The 27,730-nt window shown below is 44.1% G+C and overlaps 1 protein-coding gene across 1 annotated transcript; it reads left to right on the forward strand.

Annotated features, from left to right (window-relative positions):
* The first annotated feature begins 89 nt into the window (after positions 1-89).
* On the forward strand, positions 90-27,514 carry DPM1 (dolichyl-phosphate mannosyltransferase subunit 1, catalytic). The gene is made up of 9 exons (XM_040437309.1): positions 90-379; positions 931-1,030; positions 3,584-3,617; positions 17,023-17,099; positions 17,785-17,810; positions 18,835-18,930; positions 19,017-19,085; positions 23,033-23,147; positions 26,581-27,514. Exons 1-9 carry the CDS (start codon positions 240-242, stop codon positions 26,683-26,685), a joined length of 762 nt encoding a protein of 253 aa, XP_040293243.1. The 5' UTR covers positions 90-239; the 3' UTR covers positions 26,686-27,514.
* The last annotated feature ends 216 nt before the right edge of the window (positions 27,515-27,730 follow it).

Below are 27,730 nucleotides of genomic sequence, written 5' to 3' on the forward strand. Positions count from 1 at the left end.
ACTGCACAGAGGCAGCGCTAATACGCCCGCCCTCTCATCTTCTCTCCTCACAGTCTGAGGAGAGCTCTGACCCTGCACCGGGCTAAACCCCGCTGGCCACGCCCACCGTGACCTGAATACCTCACGAGCCTTTCATTTCTACTCTGATTGGCTACTGTACCACCTGGGTGTGCGAGCTGATTGGTTGCGCGGTTTGCTAGGCATTCTGGTGCCCTGTCACATCCTGGCTGCAGGCCGCCATGTCTGTTGTCAGTCGACGTGATAAAATCCGGAAAGATGAGGGAAGACGGGACAAGTACTCGGTGCTGCTGCCCACCTATAACGAGAGGGAGAATCTGCCGCTGATCGTGTGGCTGCTGGTGAAATACTTTGGAGAGAGGTACCGTCCAGCCTGCAGTGTGCCCCCTTGTCTGTCATCTATCGGCTCTCATAGGAGGAGAGCGATCACAGCTTCTTATATAGATTTCCGGAAGGCTATTATTTTTAACATTTTGCATGTAGAAGTGTTTTGTCCCTTATGAGCGTCCGTACAGTTGTCCATTAGGGCAGCTAAGCATGCTGGGAGTTGTAGTCATAGGTTGTGATTTCTGAAAAGTTGGGTTTTACATGGTTTCTGAAGACATGGCAGATACTGTGAAGCGTCTCAGACAGCAGAGTGGCCAAAGTGGCAAGAGGGTGTCTAAAACTCTAGTGGGGAAAACCGATGGCATGAACACATGGCTCACCGTGCCAGGGACCACAGCGATTGTGGCATCCTCAGCGGTTATGCTTTATAGGAAGCCACGCTTGCCTTGCTGCCCTGTGTGAATCACCCGTATTTTGTGATTGCAGCCAACCAGAAGTGCCCTACTGTATGAAGGTTCTGTAGATTCACTTTGTGCAGGTTTATTGTTTCAATGAAGTCACCGGTAACGTCTTCCTTCTCTTCAGTGGGTATAATTATGAGATCATCATAATCGATGACGGAAGCCCAGATGGGACATTGGAAGTGGCAAAGCAACTGAGGAAAATCTATGGCTCGGATAAGATTGTAAGTATATTCAGTGGTAGGGGAGAGAGGCGCAAGCATCACTGATAAAGACACCCATAGAAAATCCACTTTTAAAGCATCTCTGTCACCAGATCACCCTATTAAGGGGGTTCTCCAGGCTTTTAATATTGATGACCTATCCTCAGGTTAGATCGGCGCTCCTGCTGATCAGCTATATGAGGAGATGGTGTGCGCAGTGTGCACGTGTCGTCTCTCTTCCTGCTTGCTATAGACATAACATTAGCAGGGAGAGAGACGGGAGATGGCACGTGCACACTGCGCGTGCCATCTCCTCATACAGCTGATCGACGGGGTTGCCGGGTGTCAGACCCCTGCCAAAATGATATTGATGACCTATCCTGAGAATAGGTCATCAATAATAAAAGCCCGGAGAACCCCTTTAAATCAAGCTCATCGCCTGGTATGAGTTATCCTGCAGTTTAAAATAATACCCTTCTCCTCACTGTCGGCGCCACGGTTGTTGATAAAATCGTACTTTTATTCCTTTGCTGGCAGGCTTTTTCAGTACGATCACTGCTATGCTACAGGCATCTAAACACCCCCCTCCCCTCGATTGACAGCGCAAGAGTATGACTTCGACTTGGGCTAGCCCTGTCAATCAAGGGGAAGGGGGCGTGTTTAGATGTCGGTAGGGGCCGCATAGCGGTGATGGTACTGAAAATCCCGCCTCTTGGTGCTCAAAATTGCCTGCCAGCAAAGGAATAAAAGTGTCGCTCCGACAGTGAGGAGAAAGGTATTATCTTAAACTGCAGGATCACCCCTACCAGGCTATGTGCCTGGTTTAATAGGGTAATCTGGATGACAGCCGCTTTAATCACTTCAGCGCCGTATGAAAATGACTCCCGAGGTGTCCACTGGGTGATCCTTTCTCCCTGCCGATCCTCTGTAATAGGTTGTCCCAAATTGTGGTATTGATGACCTATCCTCAGGATAGGTCACCGATATGAGATCATCAGGGGTGCGACTCCTGATCAGCTGTATAAAGGAGCCTCTTCAGTGTTTCCCTGCTCACAGTCTATATCCTCTTTCCTCATTCTAGTGAATGCGCTGGAAACTACACAGTGGACAGAGCCTTCCATCCTCTGTATAGTTTCCAGTTCTAATGGCTGCGCAAAACAGTTGATCATTAGGGGTGCCGGGTGTCAGACCCCCCACCGATCTAATATCGACGACTACAGATTAGCGAAGTGAGCTTCGGATCCAAGATCCGAAGTCGCTTCGCTCCAAACTTCGTTTTAATGCTGTACGGATATCTGTCTCCGTACAGCAATAAAATGTATGGGCTCCGGCGAGGCGAAATGAGTTATGAGTCCCGCGAGACTTCAGTGAATAACTTCGGCCTTTGATTTTTAAAATGGTTTTCAAGTTTAATACTTGGTTCCGAAGCCGGCTTCAGTACCGAGGTACCAATCCGTAACTAAGCTGACTTCAGATACCTTTTTTTTAAATGGTTTTCAGGTTTAATAATCAAATGCTGAAGTTATTCAGCGAGACTTCGGAGATAACTCGTTTCGCCTTTCCGGAGTGCATACATTTTAATGCTGCGTGGAGACAGAGAAGTTTGGAGCGAAGCGACTTCGGATCTTGGATCCGAAGCTTGCTTCGCTCATCCTTATTGAGGACCTATCCTGAGAATAGGCCATCAAAATCAAAGTCACAGAAAACCCCTTGAAGGCAAAGTGGCCTTTGAGACAATAGTTGCTTGTGTCCTTTTAGGGGTTCTCCGACACTCTTACGTTGATGACCCATTCATGCGATCGGTGGGTTCTGCCTTCCAGGACCCCCAATGATCAGTGTGAAGGGATCCAGAAACTCCTGCTTGGGCCTTGTCCATTTTATTTTGTACACAGGCAAAGTGGCTGAATGAGACGAGATGCAGTTCCAGGCAGAGCTGCTATTGGTGTTTTAAAGGGGGTGTTCCAGGAACAAAACGTTATCCCCTACTCTGACCACCAGGTCCCCCACGATCATGATCCCTCTCTGCCTTTTGAATGGAGCAAACTGCCATTAAACTCTATGGGACTATCAAAGATAGCGGAGTTCTGTACTTGGCTACCTTCATCAGTCCCATAGACTTTAAACCGAGCCATGATGCATCTGCTGCTGCATTCAAACGGAGGAAAGAATTTCCACTGCAGATTGAAGGGTGAAATCCATGATGGTGGATAAATGAAACGGCTGTGGATTTGAATTCCACCGTGCAGGTCAATTTACACTGTGTTTTTTGTTTTTGTTTTTTCTCTGCATATCTGAGGTTTCTTAAAATCTCATCCACTTGGATTTTGGAAACCCTGTGGATTTGGCGCATACAAATCCGCAGCATTTATGCCACATGTGAACGTCTCATGGGTGGGCCTCTCAGACATCGCAAGTGTGCATAGTATATAGTAGGACCAAAATCTAGTCTTGATACAGGGGTGATCTTCTTAAAAAGGTGGTCTTTTGGAGAGTTTGCGCTGTATATATAATTTTTAGATTGTGGCTATTTATGGAGTTAATGATAATTATATGTATTTTTTTTTCTTATTTCAGCTGCTCAGGCCACGAGAAAAGAAGCTGGGGTTAGGTAATTATATTATGATGGAATTGTGACCTGTTCGTTGATGTGTCCAAAGTATAAAATAATTATGTACTTTTTACAAAAACATAGCAGGTACACCGTAATTGCAAAAATCACTAGCTAATGCAGTATTGACCTTTATATATAACCAGCACAATGCAATTAATACCTTTTGATCCCTTTTCTCAGATTAGTTGCATGAAGACTTTTTTTCTCCAATACTTTAAAGGGGTTATCTCGTGGTTAACACAAAAAAAATGAAAATCAGACATCATAAAGCTGCCCTGTACCTCACATGGATCCAGAGATATCCCCATTGATTGCTATGCTAGATTTATATCAAGCTGACAGCTCAGGGGGGGCATGTCTTTTCTGCTGCCGTTCGGGGGGGGGGGCGTGTCTTTTCTGCTGCCGCTCAGGGGGGGCGTGTCTTTTCTGCTGGCGCTCAGGGGGGGGGCGTGTCTTTTCTGCTGCCGCTCGGGGGGGCGTGTCTTTTCTGCTGCCGCTCGGGGGGCGTGTCTTTTCTGCTGCCGCTCGAGGGGCGTGTCTTTTCTGCTGCCGCTCGAGGGGCGTGTCTTTTCTGCTGCCGCTCGGGGGGGGGCGTGTCTTTTCTGCTGCCGCTCGGGGGGGGGCGTGTCTTTTCTGCTGCCGCTCGGGGGGGCGTGTCTTTTCTGCTGCCGCTCGGGGGGGCGTGTCTTTTCTGCTGCCGCTCGGGGGGCGTGTCTTTTCTGCTGCCACTCAGGGGGGGGCGTGTCTTTTCTGCCGCCACTCAGAGGGGGGCGTGTCCTTTCTGCTGCCGCTCAGGGGGCATGTCCTTTCTGCTGCCGCTCAGGGGGCGTGTCAGCTCTCTCTATCACAGCTCAGGAGGCATTTGAAGGATGAAACTGGGCATATGCGGCCATCTCAGTGAGCCGGACAAAGAAATGAGAAAAAACAAACAGCAGGTGGCGCTATACAGACACATATTATTCAATAACTCTGTGGATATACATGCAATTACAAAAGTATTCAGATCCAGGGTCTGGTTTAAAAACTGTTGAATATTTTTCCTGGGACAACCCCTTAAGGGTACACAGAGTTTTTCTTTTTGGACAAGGTTTTGAGGCTAATCTGCCTGCAGGATTTGCAGCCAAAGCCAGAAGTGGATCAACCAGGAAGGATCCCTTTTGAATCCACTTCAGGCTGTGGCAAAAAAAATCCTGCAGGCGGATTAGCATCAAAACCTAGATCAAAAAACATTGTGTGGTCGTACCCTTAAAGGGGTTGTCCCAGAAAAAATATTCTACAGTTTTTTAACCAGCACCTGGATCTGAATTCTTTTGTAATTGCATGTAGTTAAAAATGTAGTATAGCCATTGAGGCATTCAATAAAATGTATCTGTATAGCGCCTCCTGCTGTTTTTTTTTTTTTTTTTCTTATTTCTTTGTCTGGCTCACTGAGATGGCCGCACGTGCTCAGTTTCATCCATCATTTGCCTCCTGAACTGGGATAGGGAGAGAGCTGCAGCAGAAAAGACACCCCCCTGAGCTGCAGCAGAAAGGATATTCCCCTTGAGCTGCCAGCTTGATACAAATCTACATTCACACGACAGTGGGAAAAAAACTGCCATTAAAAATGGATGAATTTCATTAGCTTTTTCTTTTCCAACCCCTGCAGTGCCCTCACGGTATACAGTGCCCCCTGAATCTCATATGGCCCCCACAGAGTCCCCAGTATAAATAATGGCTCCCATAGTGCCCCCCAGTATAATGAATGCCCCCATTAGTGCAGCCTAGATCTGCTTATGTTTAATATAAAAAAATATATATCTTCTTGCACACGCAGAGGCAGTGGTTCTTCACTTGATGCTAAAAACCCTTCCAGCATAATGACATCACCATGTACTCCTAGTGAGATATATATATATCGCAGCAGCACAGTCAGACGTGATGAACTGGGTGCAAATCCCCACAGAGGCCGGCCCCTCCTCCACAATATATACTTCACAAATAACGAGGCAGCACTTCCAGCTTAGGTGGTAGGGTGAAGACCCCAAAACTTTAATCCCAGCAACGTTTCGGCCTGCTCAATGAGGCCTTTATCAAGCTTGATGAAGGCCTCATTGAGCAGGCCGAAACGTTGCTGGGATTAAAGTTTTGGGGTCTTCACCCTACCACCTAAAGCTGGAAGTGCTGCCTCGTTATTTGGAAAGTGTGTGTGTGTGTGTGTGTGTGTGTATATATATATATATATATATATATATATATATATATATATATATATATCTCTCTATTATTATTTTATTTTATTTTTTATTTATTAGTGGTCCCTCAAGTTACATTATTAATTGGTTCCAGGACGACCATTGTATGTTGAAACCATTGTAAGTTGAGTAACCGGTTCCAAAGCCCCAAAATAAGAGAAAATGAAGATTTATCGGTAAGACAAATAAGCAGATAACTAAGACAGATAAGACAAGTCCTTACATATAACAGTCAGGAATAGCTGCTAACTAGTAACTAATCCAGCTATTGTACCAGAGAGGTCGACTTGATTGGTTGGATCTGAGTCTAAGACATTGTATGTTGAGTCTGGTTTCAACTTACAATGGGTCAGAAAAGACCATTGTATGTTGAAAATACTGTATCCTGAGGCCATCACTTGAGGGATCACTGTGTGTGTGTGTGTGTGTGTGTGTGATATATATAAGTCTACACACCCCTGTTAAAATGTCAGGTTTCTGTGATGTAAAAAAATGAGACAAAGATAAATCATTTCAGAACTTTTTTCACCTTTTAAAGGGAACCTGTCACCGGGATTTTGTGTATAGAGCTGAGGACATGGGTTGCTAGATGGCCGCTAGCACATCTGCAATACCCAGTCCCCATAGCTCTGTGTGCTTTTATTTTGTAAAAACCCGATTTGATACATATGCAAATTAACCTGAGATGAGTCCTGTCCTTGACTCATCTCACATACAGGACTCATCTCAGGTTAATTTGCATGTGTATCAAATAGTTTTTTTTACACAATAAAAGCACACAGAGCTATGGGGACTGGGTATTGCGGATGTGCTAGCGGCCATCTAGCAACCCATGTTCTCAGCTCTATACACAAAATCCCGGTGACAGGTTCACTTTAATGTGACCTATAAACTGTACAATTCAATTGAAAAGAAAACTGAAATCTTTTAAGTAGAGGGAAGAAAAAATAATATGGTTGCATAAGTGTGCACACCCTTAAATTAATACTGTGTTGAAGCACCTTTTGATTTTATTACAGCACTCAGTCTTTTTGGGTATGAGTCTATCAGCATGGCACATTTTGACTTGGCAAGATTTTCCCACTCTTCTTTGCAAAAACACTCTAAGGGTGGGTTCACACTAGCGTTAAGGAGTCCGTTATGGCTTTCCGTTATAACAGGGCTATAACGGAACATAACGGAATCGATAGGATGGAATGCAAAACGGAAGCCTTTAAAAGGCATTCCGTTTTGCTCCGTCTTAATAGAAGTCTATGGGAAAACATAACTGATCTGTCTGGGTCCCGTTATGCAAGACTGAAAACAAAGTTCTGTTGACAGGACTTTGTTTTCCGTCTTGCATAACGGGAACCAGACAGACCCGTTTTGATTCCCATAGACTTCTATTAGGACGGAGCAAAACGGAATGCCTTTTAAAGGCTTCCGTTTTGCATTCCATCCTATCTATTCCGTTATGTTCCGTTATAACCCTGTTATAACGGAAAGCCATAACGGACTCCTTAACGCTAGTGTGAACCCACCCTTAGAGTGTTTTTGCAAAGAAGAGTGGGAAAATCTTGCCAAGTCAAAATGTGCCATGCTGATATAGACTCATACCCAAAAAGACTGAGTGCTGTAATAAAATCAAAAGGTGCTTCAACACAGTATTAGTTTAAGGGTGTGCACACTTATGCAACCACATTATTAAATTTTTTCTTCCCTCTACTTAAAATATTTTTTTTCTTTTCAATTGAAAATTTTTTAAGTTTCAAGTTAAAAAAAAAAAAAAAAAAAAGCGTCCTTTTTCCAAAAATAAAGTAAAACAAGATTGTAAAAAATAGGGGAAATAAGAAAAGTAGACCTATTAGGTATCGCCACGTCCGTATCGACCGGCTCTATAAAAATATCACATCACCTAACCCCTCAGGTGAACACCGTCAAAAAAAAAATTTAAAAAACATTTTTGGTCACCTTACATCACTAAAAGGGCAACACCAAGCGATCAAAAAGGCGCATACCCCTCAGAATAGTACCAATCTAACCGTCACCTCATCCCGCAAAAAATGAGTCCCTATCTAGGACAATCGCCCAAAAAAATTAAAAAAACTATGGCTCTCAGACTATGGTGACACTAAAACAGGATTATTATTATTTTTTTTGTTTCAAAAATTATATTATTGTGTAAAACTTAAATAAATAAAAAAGTATACATATTAGATATTACCACGTCCGTAACGACCTGCTCTATAAAAATATCACATGACCCAACCCCTCAGATGAACACCGTAAAAAAAAAAAAAAAAACTATGTAAAAAAAGCCATTGTTTGTCACCTTACATCACAAAAAGTGTCATACCAAGCAATCAATAATTAATAATTATATTTTTTTAAATTTTTTTTTTTAATGTAAAACTGAAGCAAACCACAACAAAAAAAAAGTATTGGTATTGTCTCGTCCGTAACAACCAGCTCTATAAAATACCACATAATCTAACCTGTCAGATAAACATTGTAAATGACAAAACATAAAAACGGTGCCAAAACAGCTATTTTTTTGTTACCTTGCCTCACAAAAAGTGTAATATAGAGCAACAGAAAATCATATGTACCCTAAAATAGTACCAACAAAACTGCCACCTTATCCCGTAATTTCCAAAATGGGGTCACTTTTTTGGAGTTTCTACTCTAGGGGTGCATCAGGGGGTCTTCAAAGGTGACATGGCAACTTAAAATTATCCCAGTGAAATCTGTTTCCAAAAACCATATGGTGCTCCTTTCCTTCTGCCATGTGCACATACAGCAATTTACGACCACATTTGGGGTGTTTCTGTAAACTACAGAATCGGGGTAATAAATATTGAGTTTTGTTTGGTTGTTAACCCTTGCTTTGTTAGCGGAAAAAAATTGATTAAAATCTGCCAAAAAAGTGAAATTCTAAAATTTCATCTACATTTTCCTTTAATTCTTGTGGAACACCTAAACGGTTAACAAAGTTTGTAAAATCAGTTTTGAATACCTTGAGGGGTGTGGTTTATAAAATGGGGTGATTTATGGGTGGCTTCTAATATGTAAGCCCCAGAAAGTGACTTCATAACTGAACTAGTCCTGAAAAAATTGGGTTTTGGAAATTTTCTTAAAATTTTTAAGATTTGCTTCTAACTTCTAAGCCTTCTAACGTCCCAAAAAAATTAAATGTAATTTTCAAATTGATCCAAACATGAAGTAGGCATATGGGGAATGTAAAGTAATAACTATTTTTGGAGGTATTACTATCTATTATAAAAATAGAGAAATTTTAATTTGGAAATTCGTAAATTTTGTATTTTTTTTTTTTTTTATAAAAATGAAATATTTTGACTCAATTTTGCATCTGTCATGAAATACAATATGTGACAAAAAAAACAGTCTCTGAATGGCCTGGATAAGTAAAAGCTTATTAAAGTTATTACCACATAAAGTGACACTGGTCAGATTTGCTAAATTAGACTGTGTCCTGAAGGTAAAAAATGGCTGTGTCCTGAAGGGGTTAACAGCTGTTAGACAGGTGCACTCCTGTATAATTGGCCGTTAATAAAATAAAAATGACCATGTGAATAGCCCCATTGACTTTAATTGGTTCTGAAAATGGCCGTCACATGGCCATTCTTCACTATTGTGTGAATGTAGCCTAAGGAGGACCCAGGACATAAAGTGCAGCAGATCCATGGCAAAATCCGCATGAGTTACATGTAGATTTGTCACACGTTTGCTGTGGATTTCACCCAATGAATTACAAAGGGTGAAATCCGCATCATATATTTTAAAGGCTATGTACACCTTAGGAGGCAATTTCTGTGTGATTGCATTTTACTCATCTTTGGCTAAAAATATTGAGCCATTCTGTCACAATGGGTTAACTGTGTGACTAGTACTTCCACTTTTTGCTAGTCATCTAATAAGCCTTATCTCTAAACTACTAAGAGGTCATTTTTTAAGCCACATTCTTATCAGTAAGATGGGAGTCACTCCCCAGATGACGGAAAAGACAGAAAATCCACAGGCAGCTACTACAGCATCTTGGCTATGTACACAAGAAGGATTCCATATTTATAATAAAGACCAATTGAAAAAAATGATTTTAGCTCAGAAAAAGTAAAATGCAATAATAAACAAAAAATGTGTACACCATAGGTGTACATAGCCTTTAAAATCTGCACCATATGTCCATTTCTGCTCAGTTTTCAGCAGGGATTTTTTATGCGATGTGTGGATGCACCGTAAAGGGTCTTTCCAGATTAATGTAAAGATTAATCATTATGTAATCAAAATGCAACATCTTCCCATCTATATAAGTATTATCTAGCAACCAGACTATCACAATTAGGACTCATGCACACGACCGTATGTATTTTGCGGTCCGCAACAAATACGGATGACATCCGTGTGCATTCCGCATTTTGCAGTACCGAACAGCTGGCCCCTAATAGAACAGTACGATCCTTGTCCATAATGCTGACAATAATAGGACATGTTCTATTTTTTTGCGGAACGGAAATGCGGACATACGGAAACGGAATGCACACGGAGTAACTTCCGTTTTTTTTTTTTTTTGCGGACCCATTGAAGTGAATGGTTACGCATACGGTCCACACAAAAAAAACTGAACGGACACGGAAAGAAAATACGTTTGTGTGCATGAGCCCTTAGTATGATTCCATACACTCCCTAATCCTCCACAGTGGGTTCTACTTTTTAATTTGGTTGCCTGATATCTCCTTAGGGGTATGTTACAGCACCCCGAGTAGGTAAAGGGGGTTAACATCACCAAAGCTGTTCTTATTCCCGAATATGAAGTCAGCTACCGAACACTCCTAGGCGAGACGATGCTCTGTATTGAGGGTCAAGCAGGAACTGTTTAATGGGTTACATGTCAGCCTTTTATGTAGGTCTTCCAACAAATGTACACAAACCCCCCTCTGCCTGTGACATAATTAGCAAACACAGTGGGCTCTGCCAGTGACACAATTAGCAAACACAATGGGCTCTGCCTGTGATATAATTAACAAACACAATGAGCTAACTTAATCCCTCACAGGCAGAAAACACACACCTTTCCCAAAACACAGAAAACCCCCAAAACCCCACATATCCCCATAAACTACACATCCCTGAATAGCTCTGATCTGGGCGAACAACCAGAAACTGCTGAACAAATAGACAAATCCAGTTTTATCTAGTAATCCAAAGGCAGAGAGGTCTGCCACAGGGTAGTTGACCCCTCAGCGAAAATCCCCTATCTTATGTTTACAAAGTTCGATTTAAATATAAATTACAAAGCCCAATCTTGCCAATGCTCCTTATATTTAGAAACCCCCTATTTCCACCTGGGTTGTCACCAGCATCATTTGTTTGGTGGAAACATGCCAGGTTACGCTTCCTTTCCACTTTCTCACCTCCAACTTCTGAACTCTTTAGAGTTACTCAAGTCTTTCTTTCATTTTTTATCTTCCCTGGTCTCAACAAACTACACAATAGACTTCACAATGTCTGAATGGCCCTGCAAATATAGAGCTTTAGAGAGGGGTATTCTCTCCCTTCTTTACTCTATTTTGGATTCACCACTTTTTTTCTGATACCACGGCTGTGCAGCAGTGGCATGAATGCTGTACGACGATCAGTAAGGGAAGCTGGCGGGTTATCTTAATGGAGACCTCTTTAAAGATATTTCACAGAGTTTATATGTCGCCTTCTAGATCACACCTCATTTATCCAATGGTTTCTCCATTAGGTTTTAGAGGTTGCCAGGAGACCAATAACACCCTTCATATTTGGTGGACTTGTCCCATAATGAGACTGTTCTGGACCGAGGACTATTTAAAAGTGTTTAGGAAGGATCTCCCCTTGTCAGCACCTGTATATCTACTAGGCCTTCCCTTTCGGTACCACTTTGCATTATATGAAAACGTAAATGCCACTTTGAATGATACCAGTAAACGATGCTCGCGAATATGGAATCCCTGGTTAAACTGTGCCAACTCTCCTAATTTACAGTATTTCCTATCTCTAAATATTTGCTTTAGTACATGGAAGACTTGACTGCTTGTCCCCCCCCCCCCCCCCCCCCCATATTCATATTTTTTTTTTTCATATTCTCTGGGAGAGTCGCGAGAGCTGAACCCGTTTTACTTTATTGATGTAACTCATGACATATGTTATGTTCTGTTACTTCATACTTATTCAAACTATCTCATCTATAAAGCTAAGTGTGTGTGTGTGTGTGCATGTATGTATGTCCGCTAAAGGAATCCGCACCGTCGCATTTACAATCACGAAATTTGGCACACAGGTACATCAGGTGTCTGGGAAGGTTTTAGACTTGGTCTCGGCTCTCTAGCACGTACTGTTCCTGAGATATTCCCAAAAAATGCATTAGCCAATAGAAGCCTAGTCACATGACCCTTATCAGCTAATAGAAGCTCGCAGGCCCTTAGTCTCCACATACACACAGTTTTAAACCAGGTTTCCATAACAACCGAGCCATATTTCTCCACTGCTGTTGGTCAGCTTTAAAGGGGCAGGACGCTGTGGAGGTCACAGTTCAGGGGCAGGTAGGATGGCCATTCAGGCCACCCTCAAAAGATGTACTTAAAAACCCTGCCCACGGTCCCGCTAAGTCACTCCCCCGACCCGCTTAGGTCATGCCCCCTCCCACTCCCGACGGGGATTGAAAAAATGAAGGAAAAAATGTACTTTCAGCTGCAGGGGTGGGAGGGACAGTGCTGCTGTTTGAGAGTGAGCTGTTCAAAAGGACATCCCTGTGTCCGTCCAGGCCCTGCGCTGGACGGAGGACAGGGAGTCTGAAAGCCGGACTGTCCGCCCTAAAACCGGACCTCTGGCCACCCTACTGGCCAGGGGCGTAGCTTGAAATGACTGTGCCCCATAGCAAATTTTTCTTATGCCCCCCCCCCCCCTCCCATTCCCGGATCTCCCACCCCAACATACCTCACGGACCTTGCTGCCACATCCGCAGCTCCTCATGCACTTGCGACGGTTGCGCATAGGATTGAGCACCGACAGTTGGTCACTGGCAACGCATTTGTGCCAGTGTAGGAAATGTATGAATCTAAATGTCTGTGTATAAGGGTCCATTCACACGTCCGCAATTTCGTTCCGCATTTTGCGGAACGGAATTGCGGACCCATTCATTTCTATCGGGCAGCACGATGTGCTTCCCGGACGTGGAATTGCGGACCCGCACTTCCGGCTCTGCAATTCCGTTCCCGAAAAAAATAGAACATGTCAATTGTGGATAAGTATAGGCATATTCTATAAGTGCTGCAATGTGCGGTCCGCAAAATGCCGAACACACATTGCCGCTGTCCGTGTTTTGCGACCGTGTGAATGGACCCTTTAAAGAAGATTGTTAAATTGTACAGGGGTCTGTAACACAAGAAGGTGAAAGAACATATCGTGGGGTGTGTATGTGTATTAGAAGGTAGGGATATGTATCTTGTGTAATTCGGATATTAGGGAGAGTAAGGGGTATATATCTAGTGCTGATACACGTGTAGGTGAAGAGCCGCTCTGACATAATTCGTCTCTTTCATAATTTAAGCTCCCCTTTATGTATAATTTACTTACAGTTCTGAAGCCTCAGGGGTGCTGGCTGGCTTGGCCTCAGGGGTGCTGGCTGGCTTGGCCCAGCAGACTGAGTGTGGGAGAATGTGAGGCCTTTTTTCTCCAAGCTGCTCCGGAAAAAAAATATTTTTCATTACACCTGAGGTCAGACCACCAATCAGACCCCCAATGTTAATCAGACCTCAGCTAACAGCCCCAATAAGATCCCCAATGTTAATAAGACCTCAGATCACACCTCAGCTCAGACCCCAATATGAATGACCCCCCCCCCCCCCAATCAGACCTCAGATAAGAGCCCCATGCCTCATAGCAGCCCCCAGTGCCTCTCACCACCGGCCCCCAGTGCCTCTCACCACCGGCCCCCAGTGCCTCTCACCACCGGCCCCCAGTGCCTCTCACCACCGGCCCCCAGTGCCTCTCACCACCGGCCCCCAGTGCCTCTCACCACCGGCCCCCAGTGCCTCTCACCACCGGCCCCCAGTGCCTCTCACCACCGGCCCCCAGTGCCTCTCACCACCGGCCCCCAGTGCCTCTCACCACCGGCCCCCAGTGCCTCTCACCACCGGCCCCCAGTGCCTCTCACCACCGGCCCCCAGTGCCTCTCACCACCGGCCCCCAGTGCGCCCTCCCCGGTATTAAAATCATTGGTGGGCAGTGCACCCCCCCCCCCCCAGTATTTAAATCATTGCTGGGCAGTGTGCCCCCAGTTTATTAAAATCATCATTGGTGGGCAGTGTGCCCCCAGTGTATTAAAATCCCCCCCCCCCCCCCTCTCCACCGCCCCCCAGTGCCTCTCACCACCAGCCCCCCAGTGCATCTCCATCAGCCCCCAGTGCGCCCTCGCCGGTATTAAAATCATTGGTGGCCAGTGCGCCTCCCCCCCACCCCCATCATTGGTGGCAGCAGCAGTTCCGATCGGAGTCCCAGCAGTGTAATGCTCCGATCGGTTACCATGGCAGCCAGGACGCTACTGAAGTCCATGGCCAGTTACTCTGCAGCATACTTACATGCGCTGTGGCCGCCTGGCGCTCCTTCTTGTAACTCACAGGTCTGTGCGGTGCATTGCTTATGCTTATAGCAATGCGCCGCACAGACCTGTGATGAGTTACAAGAAGGAGGAGCGGCCACAGCGCATGTAAGTATGCTGCAGAGTAACTGACCAAGGCAGCCAGGACTTCAGTAGCATCCTGGCTGCCATGGTAACCGATCAGAGCCCCAGCATTACACTGCTGGGACTCCAATGAAGGGGGGAGGGATCCTATCGCACTGCCACTCGGCTTTACTGTGGCTGCTCTCCTGGCTTGAGGGGGCCCTGTGGGCCCCCCTGAATTAGGGGCCCGGTCGCAATTGCGACCGCTGCGACCCCTATAGCTACGCCAGTGCTACTGGCATTCTGCTGTGGAGGTCACAATTAAGGGGACAGTCCTCTATGGAGGTCAGTGTTAAGGGGAAGATTGCTGTAGAGGCCACTGTTAAGGGGACGGGCCATTGTGGAGGTCACTGTTAAGGGTGCAGGATACTGTGAAGGTCACTGTTAAAGGGGCAGGTGCTGTGGAGGTCTCTGTTAAGGGGGCAGGGAATGGTGGAGGTCACAGTTAATGGGACGGTCTGCTTTGGAGGTCAGTGTTAAGGGGTGGGGTGCGGTAGAGGTCACTGTCAAAGGGGCAGGATATTTTGGCAATCACTGTTAAGGAGACTGTGGCGGTCACTAATAAAGGGCGGCTGCTGTAGAGGTCACTGTTAAGGAAGGAGGGCACTGTGGAGGCCACTATTAAAGGGGCAACAGAGTACTGCCAGGTCACTGTTAAGGCTCCATTCACACGTCCGTATAATGGGTCTGCATCCGTTCCGCAAATTGCAGAACGGGTGCGGACCCATTCATTCTCTATGGAGACTATGTGCTCTCCACATCCGCATTTCCGGAGCGCGCCCCCGATCTTCTGATCCGCGGCTCCGGAAAAAAATAGAACATGTCCTATTCTTGTCTGCAATTACTGACAAGAATAGGCAGTTCTATGGGGGTGCCGGCCGGGTGTATTGCGGATCCGCAATGCACTACGGACGTCTGAATGGACCCTAAGGCAGTGGGGTACTGTGAGGTCACTGTTAAGGGAGCGGGGTACTGTGGCAGTCACTGTTAAAGATGACCTTTTTCTGCTCCGTATATGTCTGTTTTAATAGCTACATGCATTTCCCATGTAATAACAATCCTGGAGCATCTATTCTTATGGCTGTATGTTGTGCCAATCCTATGTTATTTCTACTATAGGTTAGGAATGAATTGCTATTAGCTTTAAGTAAGGGTACAGAGGGGAGGTAACCAGTTGGGGGTGTGTACCTGCACAGACTCACTCTATCCAATCAGTGCTGCCATTTTCAGACTGTGCAGGTACACCCCCCCCAACTGGTTACCTCCCCTCTGTACCCTTACTGCAGACTGCTAGCAATTAAGTAGAAATAATAAAGGAATGGCACAACATACAGACATAAGAATAGATGCTCCAGAATTGTTAGTACGTGGGAAATGCATGAAGATATTAAAACAGACAGGTCAGGAGAGGTGAAAGGTTCTCTTTAAAGGGGCAGTCGCTGTGGAGGTCTCTGTTAAGGGGGCCGGGAATGGTGGAGGTCACAGTTAACGGGACTATAACCTATGGGATACTGTCGATATCTTTTAACGACACACACAAACATTATATGAAATAGATGAAATATACCCGTGCAAAGCCGGGTCCTTCAGCTAGTATTTGATATTATTCAATAACACTGGAGATCTATGTTCATTTTTTCCTTCATCATTTATATCCAATGTACATTTTCTCCATCTTTGCTATTATAGCAATAAATATGTTTGAAACATAAAAATGCAACATCTTCGTTTCCCCAGATCTCTGCTTAGTGTCACTGAATAAAAAAATTCTTGATTACACTGAGAGATTGACTATTGTGTCACCAGAGGCACCAAAGGAGATAAAAACGGCATAGACAACCGACCATAACAGCACAATCCTTATTTATAACAGATGATATTTGGCTGGAGTTTCCCTTAAAGGGTTTCTATCACTTCGTTTCACCTATTTAGCTTTCAGACACTAGCGATCCGCTAGTGTCTGCTTTATCTAACCATCCTAATATAAGAGCTTATTGTCCTGCCGTTTAGCTAAAAAAAGAACTTATATAGATATGCAAATGAGCCTCTAGGTGCTATGGGGGCGTGATTAGCACCTAGAGGCTCCGTCTGGAGGGACGCGCTGGGCGGCGGCAGTTTGTTAAGGTAGACGGAGCCTCTAGGTGCTAATCACGCCCCCATAGCACCTAGAGGCTCATTTGCATATCTATATAAGTTCTTTTTTTAGCTAAACGGCAGGACAATAAGCTCTTATATTAGGATGGTTAGATAAAGCAGACACTAGCGGATCGCTAGTGTCTGAAAGCTAAATAGGTGAAACGAAGTGATAGAAACCCTTTAATATTTTATTGCAACCCCTTTACCGTAATTGTCAGACCATGTGACTCAAAAAAAACAGTTTCTGCCCTCTATTATACATTGATCCCTTGTTTTCTTTGTCTAGGAACGGCGTACATTCATGGCATGCAGCACGCCTCAGGAAACTTCATCATCATCATGGATGCTGACCTCTCACATCATGTACGTATTATTCGTAGAGTGCCAGTCAGTGGCCAGGGTTTACCCACCATGTACAGTCGTGGCATATTGCTGGGAAGTTTAATCAGTCAGTATCCAACTGTGGGAACCCAATCGCTTGCCCCTTTTTGGGTATGACTGGCGTTTCTTGAGAGACACAAAGTTGGCCATTGTACTTTATAAATTTAGTATACTGTGTATATAATGTTTATTTTTTCTACCCGTATAACCTGCATGCACTGAATCCCATTTGGTTCTGTTCGCATCGCGTGGTCTGAACTCATTCGGCATATGATACAGATACAAACGCAGATCATAGCCGTTGAATGGGGGCTGAGCCGCAGTAACCCGGGACGGCCGCTACAGCGCTGTTAGTTCTGGAAGCTGCAGCTCCTACCAGCAGCTTATTGGTGGGGTTGAGGATGTTAGAAGTCCTGGAAAAAAAACTCTTTAATTGTTTTTTTGAATCTGTGTAGCTCAATATCCACCTTTTTAGCAAAACTAAATAAAATATTTTAATGGTTTTCTCCCTGTTTCTCTTGGTATGAATAATTCACCAGTCAGATATCTGTTTCTAAGCATGCCCTGAGCATACCGTATATCATTTTCCAAGATCTTTTCTATTTGCATGCAATTAATTTAACTTTAAACATTTTAATCATTTTGTCCTTTTTTTTATTTTTTTCAGCCTAAATTCATTACAGAGTTCATCAAGTGAGTACAACATTAAGTTTTAGCTGTTGCAGCACAGAGTATTTCAGGAGATGAGTAAACTGATCTGGTGGGATGTCGCAGACTTAGTTACCATATTTTTTGCGTTACAAGATGCACCTTTTAGAGGAGGAATATCAGAAAAATATATTTTTCATCAGACCCTCACATTTTTAGACCTCAGATCAGACCCCCAAATTTTCAAACCTCAGATTAAACCACCTCCTCCCCCCAGTCAAACCCCCAATCCTCATCAGACCTCAGATCAGACATAAAATAAATAAATGATCTTACCACTTCTGCTCTGTACTCTTCCTGTACTCACCTCTCCCTGGTCTTCTTCCGGGCCCATTGTTGCACTGTCCAGACTGCGTACATCGCCAGGACCGACCAGGGAGAGGTGAGTACAGCTGGCGCTACACTCACTGCTCTCTGTTTCCATCTGCATAGTAATGAACACTTCCATAATGGAAGCGCTCATTAGTATTCGCTTTATCAGACGCACTGACATTTTCCCCCACTTTTTTTTTCTGGGGGAAGGGGGAGTGCATCTTAGGTAGAGTTCACATAACTGATATTTTTCTATTCTGATCTGTCAGAAGAACAGAAAAATAAAGACAAAAAAAGGATCCTGTAGAGAAAAAAAAAAAAACTGATCCTGTGCATCAGTTATGCACATTTGGCATTGGTTTGAGCCATTTCCGTCAGAGATACAGGTTTGTTTGTTTTTGTTTTTTTTTAGACAGAATGCAGTACTTTTTTCAGTTTTTATACAGGATCCTGGTTTTATGGGTTATTTCTGTTCTTCTGACAGATCGGAGGAATGGAAAAATAACGGTGATGTGAACTCTCCCTTACAAGTATATAGCAAAAAATATGGTAATTAGTGAAAGGGACCAGTTTCCAGCAGCACAGAGTGTTTTTAAAGCCTGCTGATCCTGTAAGTCCAGTGACTTTTCCATTATCCAGCACAATAAAATACACATGAATATTACTCACAGACTGTTAATGTCACTGTTTTTTGCAGTAAACAGAAAGAAGGCAACTTTGACATCGTGTCTGGGACTCGATACATTGGAAATGGAGGAGTTTATGGCTGGGACTTGAAGAGGAAGCTCATCAGGTCAGCAGATTATACTGTGTGTGCTTTTATTGATAGACGTCAATTCATTTGATTAATGATCTTACGGGATTGTCTTCCTTTGACAGCCGTGGGGCAAATTTCCTAACTCAGGTCTTGTTGCGCCCAGGAGCCTCTGATTTGACTGGAAGTTTTAGGTAAGTGAAATGTGTCTTCTGTGATCATTAAGAGTTTCCTTATCTCCCTTGTTCATCATCTTTTTAGCACAGTTTCTCCCTACTTCTTCTGTGGGCAGGAACCTGCATTGTGATTGACATTACAGGCAAGAAGCACTATGATGACGTCATCATGCCGCTTGGTTGCACGAACGCACTCCCCCATCTAAGGCTACTTTCAGACTAGCGTTAATGTTTTCCGGTATTGAGATCCGTCATAGGAAAAAATGCTCCAAAATGCATTCTGTTCCGTTCTCATACTGGAGAGCAAACCGCAGCATGCTGCGGTTTGCTTTCCGTCCTGAGATGCGGAGCAAGTTTGTCATGACCCACAATGCAAGTCAATGGGGACGGATCTGTTTTCTCTGACACAATAGAAAACTGATCCGTCCTCCATTGACTTTCAATGGAGTTCATGACGGATCCGTCTTGGCAATGTTAAAGATAATACAACCGGAACCATTCATAACGGATGCAGACGGTTGTATTATCAGTAGCAGAAGCGTTTTTGCTGAACCCTGCCGGAGCCAGCAAAAACGCTAGTGTGAAAGTAGCCTAATAGAAGTTACACTGGATAGCTCTGTTGGGAAGCTGCAGGGCTACTGCCCATGCCCTGTTACTGTAGATTGGTGGCTGGGAGATGCCAGACGTGCGTGAGTATGCGCTCTCCCACGATCCCAGCCACCAGAGACAGAAGATGAAGAGAGCACAATGTGCAAGTGTGGCCACCGGCCAGATCACAGGATCGGCCATAGTCCCCAATGAACATTAGACATTAAGCAAGGAGATAAAAAGAAAAGGTGGCGCTTCTGAAAAGGCACTTAATGGGTAAGTGCCTTATTTAAAGGGGTTTTGCAAGTGTTTTTTACTGATGACCTGTCCTCTGGATAGGTCACTTGTTTGAGAAGACACTGGCGCTCGTAGTAGCACCACAGCCTTCCCCATCCTTTCCTAGGCCGCGTGACTTTACGTTCATCGGTCACATGGCCTACGTGCAGCTCATCCCCATTAAAGTGAGTGGAGCTGAGCTGCGATACCAAGCACAGCCGCTATACAATGTACGACGCTTTGCTTGGTAAGCAGAAAGTAGGCCAAAGCACTACTGAAAGCGCCGGTGCCTTCTCAAACAGCTGATCATTGGGTTCCAAGTGTCGGACATCCACCAATCAGATACTGATGACCTATATAGAGGATTGATCATCAGTAAAATAAAATAAAACACTTGGAAAACCGCCTTAAACATGACTAACAATATAAAGTGAATTGCAGAGATGGGAATAACTCTTTAATAAATGATCCTCCTTCATATTGATCACAATGGCGTCGGCTCCGGAATGACTTCCTTACATAGGCTGTTCTCACAAGATTAGGTAAATCTCTCGAGAACATAATTTCTTCTTTCTGGCTGTGAAGCTGTCTACATCAATGTGACAGCGAGGGAGAAGTCAACGTCAAAGTCAATGAGTGGATCCCGTGCGTGGAATCTACTGCGTGAAAGAGAGCCAAGCCCCGCTCCGGACAGCAGAGACACGGGGCATTAACATGATTGATAATGCTCCATGCCTCTCTGTGTGACCTTTTTACTACAAAATCACAGTGAGATAAACTTGTCACCGTGATTTTGTAGTAATAAGGTCACAGAGAGGCACGGAGCATTATCAGTCATGTTAATGCCCTGTGTCTCTGCTGTCCGGAGCACGGCTTGGCTCTCTTTCGCGCAGTGGATTACCCGCACGGCATCCGCTCGTGTGAAAGAGCCCTTAGATTTCAGATTTTAAAAGATTATGAGCGGTTGTCTTTGAGAACGTATTTTGTGACACCCCCCCCCCCCCTTCCTCCACAAAATGTGCAGTGTATGTAAATGACCACGCTCTTGGCTGAAGGGGGCCGTATGGTTGTAGCATAGACATAGTGATCAACCACAATCAAGTAATTGTGCAGATTCATGACTTTGTACTTCAGATCTTTACAATTCTTAAAGGGTTTCTATAACTTCGTATCACATATTTAGGTGTCAGACACTAGCGATCCGCTAGTGTCTGCTCTAACAAACCATCCTAATATAATAGGTTTTGGGGCAGCCGTTTTGCTAAAATAACAACTTATATCTATATGCTAATGAGCCTCTAGGTGCTATGGGGGCGTCATTAGCACCTAGAGGCTCCGTCTACCTCCCTAAACTGCCGCCGCCCAGCGCGTCCCTCCAGCCCGCCCATCTCCTGCTGAATGCGATCCTCTCCGTGCGCGTCTCTGTTCTGCGCATGCGCAGTGAATGTCTGACCGCTTCCCTGCTCAGACATCTCCACTGCGCCTGCGCCGATGACATCATAGTGCTCCGAGGAACAGGCGCAGTGGAGATGTCTGAGCAGGGAAGCGGTCAGACATTCACTGCGCATGCGCACGGAGAGGATCGCATTCAGCAGGAGATGGGCGGGCTGGAGGGACGCGCTGGGCGGCGACAGTTTAGGAAGGTAGACGGAGCCTCTAGGTGCTAATGACGCCCCCATAGCACCTAGAGGCTCATTAGCATATAGATATAAGTTGTTATTTTAGCAAAACGGCTGCCCCAAAACCTATCATATTAGGATGGTTTGTTAGAGCAGACACTAGCGGATCGCTAGTGTCTGACACCTAAATATGTGATATGAAGTGATAGAAACCCTTTAAGATATTTTCTGGCTATCAGTGAATGGTAACATTTTCATTTACACCCAGAGGAAAACCTGTACAGACCGAATACTTCATACACAGCTGTTGTTTTGTCACAGTGTATCAAGTGTAGTCAATTCTAGCTTTAGCAGCACACTTCTCTCTCTTGTTCTGATTTAGTTCAATACAGGTATAATGTAGTCTAGGCTGTTCACAGGGAATTATCTAAACTGGATCCAATTGTAGCAAACCCTCAGCTGGGTGTGGATGGGATTTTTAGCCTTTCTAGTCACTGACGTTAAACAGAGATCAATAAGTTGCGACAGGATGGTAATTCCCATGAGCCACCATACTATTACCACACAGTAATGGCATAGGCCCAGGAGTTGTACATACGGCATCAGTTGCAAGTGCTGGCTGTGTTATACCGACATCGCAGTCATTTAATCCCATAGATGCTGCGGTCAGTGCTGAACACAACATCAGAGTCTCTCACCCTATTGCCATCCCCCAAAATGGTTACATTTAAGAAAAAAAAGCAAGCCTGTGCAAATAAAGTTATGGTTTTTGCATTTCGGAGATAAAAAAAACAAAAAAAAAATAATAACAAAAATCGCTCTGTCTTGAAGTCCAAAAGAGGCCACGTCCTTAAAGGGTTTACGCCAGATGAAAATCAGACTTCTAGTACATGACAATCTCCTTCTAACAAAACTAGAACCAGCCCTGTACCTCACATGCAGAGATCTCACCATTCATTACTGCAAATGTTCTGACAGATATATTTCAGGCTGGCAGCTCTGGGGACGTGTCCTTTTCGCTGCAGCCCTCTTCCTATTACATGCCCTTTCTGCTGTAGCTATTTCCCTGTAATGCCACAACTTCTAACCGAAGACATAGGTGACAGTAGAAGATTTAAACTGCTCTCATGCAACCACCTCAGTGAGGTGGATAGAGAAATAAGCAAAAGAACTAACAGCAGGTGGCGCTATACAGATACATTTTATTGAATAACTCAGTGGCTATGCTACATTTTTAATTACATGCAATTACAAAAGAATTAAGGCTCAAGTGCTAGTTTTAAAAATGAAGAATGTTTTCCGTGGCACAACCCCCTTTAAGGGGTTAAAGTGCTGAGGATTTGATTACACTGTATGTATATTCTTACTCGTCTGTATTGTATATATTGGTTCCTCAGATTATATTGAGACTAGTATTATGATTTTTCTGTGCGGGGTTTCATCTCCATGTTGTAAATGCTCAGCCTACTCTTGGTTCTATAGGCTTTATAAGAAAGAAGTTCTGCAGAAGCTGGTGGACCACTGTGTCTCTAAAGGTTACGTATTCCAGATGGAAATGATCGTTCGAGCTCGGCAGTTTAAGTACACGATCGGAGAGGTACAGTCACACTGTTAAATATCATAATAGTAAAATATCATGTGGATTTCTCGCGATTTAGTAGGATGGGAGATGGAAGTGACATCTGCTTCAAGCTGGATATATATTGTCCTCTAGGGGCAGGGCAGCCATCTATACAGTACATGGGAAAAGGTGGCGCAGGAAAGGTCCTAGTGGCGAACCTATGGCACGGGTGCCAGAGGCGGCAGTCAGAGCCCTCTCTGTGGGCACCCGCACCCTGGAAAAAGTCTATGATGTACCAAGACTTTTCCTGCCATTCATCAGGGCGCAGCACAGGCAGAGTATTGTGAGTAGGCATGCTATTATAGCTAAATGATAAAGTACATGGAGGATATACTATATTGGACTGCAGTATTCAGGGTAAATTGCCGTTTTGGCACGTTGCGATAAATAAGTGGGTTTTGGGTTGCAGTGTGGGCACTCTGTCTCTAAAAGGTTCACCATCACTGTCCTAGGGGAAGCTTTGCTTTATTGTATTCTGAAGCAAGCTATGTGAATAATTCCAAATTATCAGTTAATTATATGTACTGCAGCTCTCCTATAGCCCTATAGCTTTTGTTCAATAGAATGTCGGAACTGCAGTGAAGACTGACACTTAGGCATATCTATTAGTATATGTTCACATGGGAAAGATATGCTGCAGATAAGTCTGTTGCAGAAATTGACATGTGGTGCACGTTTTAGGGTACTTTCACACTAGCGTTATTCTTTTCCGGCATTGAGTTCCGTCCTAGGGGCTCTATACCGGAAAAGAACTGATCAGGTATATCCCCATGCATTCTGAATAGAGAGCAATCCGTTCAGGATGTCTTCAGTTCAGTCTTTTTGCTATTTCAGGACTGAGATAATACCGCAGCATGCTGCGGTTTTATCTACGTCCAAAAAGACTGAACACTTGCCTAAATCCGGCATTAATTTGCATTGAAATGTATTAGCATTAAAAATACCGGAATGCCGGATCCGTCCTCCCAGTCTACGCGTGCGCAGACCGGTAGAAATGAGAAAAAAAAATAGAAACTGATCCCTTTTTCCGTATGACAAACGGACAGACAGATCCGTTCTTGCAATGCATTTGTGAGACGGATCCGTCTAGAAATGCTGTTTGTTTGCATGCAGATTGCCTGATCCGGCACGCTGTTCCGGCGACGGAACTTCTTGCCGGATCACTCTGCCGCAAGTGTGAAAGTAGCCCTAAGTCTGCATATCAATTTATGCTGCACTTTTCCACTGCGGATTTCATCCTTTGCAATGCATAGGGACAAGCTTGCATGTAACTCGTGTGGATTCTGTTGCTGATTTGTTTTCCACTTCATTTATGTCCCAGGTGGTAAGAACCTAAGGATGAGGGTTAGCATACATGGGAGGTTTTTTGGAAAAAGACTTTAGCCGTTTTTAATACAGTTTTTTGAGCCAAAGCCAGAAGTGAAGTATAATAGAATGGCAGATATAAAGAAAAGACTTAAAGGGCATCTGTCAGCAGATTTGTGCCTATGACACTGGCTGACCTGTTACATGTGCGCTTGGCAGCTGAAGACATCTGTGTTGGTCCCATGTTCATATGTGCCCGCATTGCTGAGAAAAATGAGGTTTTAATTTATGCAAATGAGCCTCTAGGAGCAGCAGAGGCTCCGCTGTCTCTGCAATTGCCACGGCCTCTCCACTATGACAGGGCCTGGCAGTGAAAACCTCATAATGCCCGACACTGTGAATCAAAGTGTAGAGGGCGCAGCAATGCGGGCACATATGAACGTGGGACCAACACAGATGTGCACTTGGCAGCTGAAGACATGTAACAGGTCAGCCAGTGTCATAGGTACAAATCTGCTGACAGATGCCCTTTGGACTTCTGGATCCACTTTTGGCTCAGAAAACTGCATTAAAAACTGTAGTAGCATTTCTCCAAAAAAAACTGTGTGTGAAACTACACTAAGGGTACCTGCACATGTTGTGTATTTGTATGCAGAAAATCCAAACGTGTGCACCGCGTGCTGCAGTCCGCAATGCACGGGCGCCGGCCGAGTGCTCGCCGTCTGCGGATGTGGATCCATTCACTTGAATGGGTTCGCGATCCTCAAGATTCAGTCCACACTGCAAAAAATAGAACATGTTCTCCTTTTTGTGGTGCTGAAGCACGGAAGGAAATCCCACAGTAGCGCTCCGTAGTACTTTCATTTTACAAAGGAGCTGTCCAAAGTGAAAGGTGGAATCTGATTGGTTGCTATGGGCTATTACACCAGTTTGATAAATGACCCCCAAAGTGTACACGAGACTTGTCAGGTCTCAAATGTAAAAAAGATGGTGGCTCACTCACTGTTCCACTTTTGGAAAGGTGCACTTGCCCTACAGCACTCCCTAATGCTGATAGAGTGAAAAAAGGAGGAAAGAATTGGATTGGGCGTCACTCAAATATCAGGCAACCATATAGCCAAGTTGGGTTATATTAGAGTGAATTTTATAATATACATCACACACATTTTATATACAACATGTTGCATAAAAACAACAATAGATAAAAAACAACAATATATAAAAATTGATGGATAGCACTGAGTCAATTGTACCAAAAAGGAGGCTGTATCACCGTGACCTTTATAAATTCCAAAGTCTGTGGCCCAGAGAAATAGAGTCTCCTACAGATATATGTCACTATGGGGCTGTATCACCGTAGTTTTTGTAACCGTGATTTTTATAATTCATCCCAGAGTCTGTGGCCCAGAATCTCATACAAGTGTATGTCACAATAGGCTAAACGTAAGAGTCATATATTTGTAATATTCGTGATGGTATTCATATAACAGTACTCAAGCGATACTCATATAATAGGGTACTTTACCGCTCCTGCGTCTTATATTGTCGTAGGTTCGCTTATGCACCTGGAGCTTTTAATACAGTGCACAACAGAGCCCCATAGTGACATATATCTGTATGAGACTCTATTTCTCTGGGCCACAGACTTTGGAATTTATAAAGGTCACGGTGATACAGCCTCCTTTTTGGTACAATTGACTTGTCAGGTCTCATTCACTTAGCTGGCACTGTATTACGCTGCATTTTTTCCACATGTAATCCCCATCTCGTGCAGGTACCCTTAGGATACATCCACATGGGACACGTGTTGCAGATTTCTGTGTGCCATATCCCAAGCATTTTTACAGTACCAGCAAAATGGATGATATTGACAGAAATCCCATCCACACGCAGTGCAGATTTTGAATCCACAGTATGTTAATTTATGCTGCGGCTTTCACCCTTTTCAATGCACAGGGTCAAATCCGTAGCAGAATTTTTGCTGCTGAAGAGTGCCAAAATCCGCCCCGTGTCAGTGTATGTGGTGTCTTTTTATTGTTAACCTGGTGCAGGAAACGCTGATGTCCATATAATATCTTTGATTGTCTCACTTCTTATTTTCCAGGTGCCAATTTCATTTGTGGATCGTGTCTATGGAGAATCCAAGCTTGGGGGAAATGAAATTGTCTCCTTCATAAAGGGGTTGTTAACGTTATTTGCCACCACATGAGTCCAGCCAGAAGACCGTCTACCACCATCCGCATCATCCATCTTTTTGCTTTCATCATTTTCATAGAGGAAAAGAGACTAACAGAGGAATAAATGTAATATTTTGTATATATATATATAATATATATATATATATATAAAATGAAACTTGTTTCTAGCTTTTTTTTTTTTTTTTTATCCTTTATTATGGTCTGCTGATTTTGATAAGAAAATGTTGAACCGCTCTCACTCTCTGCCCACATACTGGGATTTTCTGAATTTACATAAGCAAGGCCAAATAATTTGTTGAATTAAGCGTTCTGTAACTTTCTAATAGACTCTGGGGCAGATTTACTATTGAAAATGCATACATGCTTTGCACCACATTTTTAAAAGGGTTTTATCATCTCAGACATTGCTGGCATATCGCCACCAATGTCAAATAGCTGCGGGTCCCAACTCTGAGACCTGCACCTGTCTCCAGACCAGGTCACTAAAAGTGAAGGAGAGCGCACTGTGCATGCGCAGCATTCTCTCCAATCATTTCTATGGGAGTTCCGAAAATATTTTTGGAAGTCCCATAGAAATGAATGGAGAGTGCACCATGCTAGCACGATCACTACTCCATTCGCCTCCGTGGGACTGCTGGAAATAGCCAGCTCTCAGCTATTTTTGGAACTCCCATGGAAATGAATAGAGGGCACCTGCCTTCAGTTTATTTGGGGATCCCGTTCTGGAGATAGGAGTGGCACCTATCTGCCATTGGTGGCATATCCCTGCCACCAGTTTCTGATGTGAGACAACCCTTTTAATCTTTTTATGCCTCATCTGACATGGAGTCCCCTATATTTCAATCTGCCCAGCTCCTTCTGCTAAGTAACATGCTGCATGCAGATTGCACTGCATTTTTATGGTAACAGGTTCTCTTTAAGGGTCTATTCACACGTCCGTTTTTTCTTTCCTGATCTGTTCCGTTTTTTCAGGAACAGATCTGGATCAGATCTGGACCCATTCATTTTCAATGGGTCCTGGAAAAAAACGGACAGCTCAATGTCTGATTTTTTCCA

Source organism: Bufo bufo, chromosome 6, assembly GCF_905171765.1.
Source record: "Bufo bufo chromosome 6, aBufBuf1.1, whole genome shotgun sequence".
Classification (NCBI taxonomy): domain Eukaryota; kingdom Metazoa; phylum Chordata; class Amphibia; order Anura; family Bufonidae; genus Bufo; species Bufo bufo.